Source organism: Oryzias melastigma, unplaced genomic scaffold (genome assembly GCF_002922805.2).
Source record: "Oryzias melastigma strain HK-1 unplaced genomic scaffold, ASM292280v2 sc00376, whole genome shotgun sequence".
Taxonomy (NCBI): Eukaryota; Metazoa; Chordata; class Actinopteri; order Beloniformes; family Adrianichthyidae; genus Oryzias; species Oryzias melastigma.
This window is the reverse complement of record NW_023416973.1, coordinates 84468-86728: the sequence shown is the minus strand read 5'-3', so window position 1 is coordinate 86728 and position 2261 is coordinate 84468. Positions and strand designations below refer to the sequence as shown.

General features: G+C 37.4%; 1 gene segment (V, D, J or C); it reads left to right on the top strand.

Annotated features, from left to right (window-relative positions):
- Positions 1-906: 906 nt before the first annotated feature.
- Positions 907-1451, top strand: LOC112138100. The segment is given in 2 exon segments: positions 907-978; positions 1141-1451. Coding segments are annotated over 2 exon segments (357 nt in total).
- The last annotated feature ends 810 nt before the right edge of the window (positions 1452-2261 follow it).

The window sequence follows — 2261 nt, the reverse complement described above, 5'->3', positions numbered from 1 at the left end:
GCCTGAAGACACTGCTGTGTATTTCTGTGCCAGAGAGCCACACTACACAGTGATACAAACCATTAATAGACCTGAACAAAAACCCTTCACAACATGAATCCACCAGAGGAGGCGCTCTAACACCACCAATGACAAAGACCAGCTCAACAAAAGAGGAATATTCAAGTTTGTATTTTTTAAGGCTGAATACAGAGATGATAGATTTACTGTAGTTTGTCTACACATATAACAAAAGCGTATTCAGTTGTTTTGGTTTCAAGTAAACCCAAACTTTTTAAGATATTTTTTTTTAACTTTTCTTCTTTAGAAGGTGAGTAAACAAGACCTGAAGGCCTCATGGTTTGACAGAAGGTACCATTACAATGGAGGGTCATGTAGTTTTGAATCACAAAGTATTTGTATGAACTCATTTTGGTATTCTTTACTTTGAACTTGTTTATGCATAAATAATAAATTCCCTTCTCATCCTCTGGTGTGGATTTATTTACTCAAGTTCAGGTCCTTTACTAAACACCTGGGAGCTTTAGCACTGTGTGGTATCTAACATGTTCTCATCACTTTTCTGGACTGAGATGTCTGAGGTTTTTCCAAGTATCTGCAGCAGTTGGTGAGACACTGAGTTTATTAGTCAGATTAGTCAGATTTAGAAACACAAAGTCACAGATATATTATTTATATATAGATCAGTTACTGAGTCCATTTTCTTCATATCAGTCTTATTTTGCAACATAAATCTCTGCAGTAGTTTACTAAAACAAAATAAAACTATTTAAATGTGATTCTTGGTTTCCTCTAATGATTAGACGAATCGTGATGACTGAACTGTAAGAGAAAGAAGGAGGAGTCAATGCAAAACTCAGATGTCTTCTAGTATTTACAGAGTCTCACCAATAAACTTTTAGCAGACAGAATCAGACGCACAAAGTGGTAATATGGATTACCAGATCCAGCTGTTCCTGCTTGTTATTTGGTGGGCAGGTGAAGAACTTTTGCTTGAAATTATGAAAAATTATTTGTGACTTAAAAAATATATTTTCTGTTTGTTTTGTTTGTTTCTTACCTGGTAAGAAATTGTTCTGAACAAAGAAAATGGTAGAAAGTTCTTGTAACTGCATTAATGTGCTGCTTGTTGTTCTGCAGGTATCAGGGGTCAAACACTGACTGAGTCTGAATCAGAGGTTAAAAGACCTGGAGAATCCCACAAACTGACTTGTACATATTCAGGGTTTAGTGGCAATCCCTCTATAGCTTGGATCAGACAGGCTGCAGGAAAAGGACTGGAATGGATCGTTTATATCAGATATGACAGCAGCATCATCTCCTACTCAGAGTCAGTGAAAAACCGCTTCACCATCTCCAGAGACAACAGCAGAAAGCAGGTGTATCTGCAGATGAACAGTCTGAGAGCTGAGGATTCTGCTGTTTATTACTGCGCTTGGGAGTCACAGTGACTCAAGAGACACAAACTCTGTACAAAAACCAAACGAAGTAAATAGCTGTCATTAGTTTTTAAACAAATACTGAATACAGAAAAGAATACATTTACATCTACATTACAGCTTTTTTTTTTAGCAAGAGTAAGGTAATTTTGTTGAACATTTTTTTTGCTGTCTATATTATAAATGTAAGTGCCATTTACTGAGATTTAATTTACATTAGAATTATATTTTTGTTTTGATTATTTTATGTATTTTGTTTTTGTGACATCTGGAATATGGATTATTATTTGAATTGATCTGACCGCCAGAGGGCATAACTCTGTTGTTCAGTGTCCATTTTATGAGTAGAAGAAGTTTTGTTTTGTACATTGTGTCCAATGTGTCAATAAAGTTTTAGGATGGACGACGACGGAGCGACACGGTCGTTTTACCGTGTGCGGCTACTATGTCCATACGCGTAATATAGAACTTTGTCTTTGTCCTTCCTTTGAAGAGGTTAAAGAAACAGAACAAGAAGAACCGAACAACGAGACTGAAAGATTAACCTCTACGTTTAGTAAAACGACCGGGCTCAGTTGGAGAACGAACAGGTGAAAAGTCCTTCGCCGCAGTGATCGAACAGAGGCATGTACGGAGCAACATCCAAAGACCGGTAGATGCAAGTAAAACAAATGGAAGTTGTAGTCTTTGTCAGATGACACTGTATGAGAAAGCAACGAATGCTTTGTGTCATAGACTACTTTGTTTGAACTCCTGTTGAATTACGAGCCGAAACCGAAACAACATGGCAGATGACGAGACCCGCGAGAGCGCCGCCGAAGA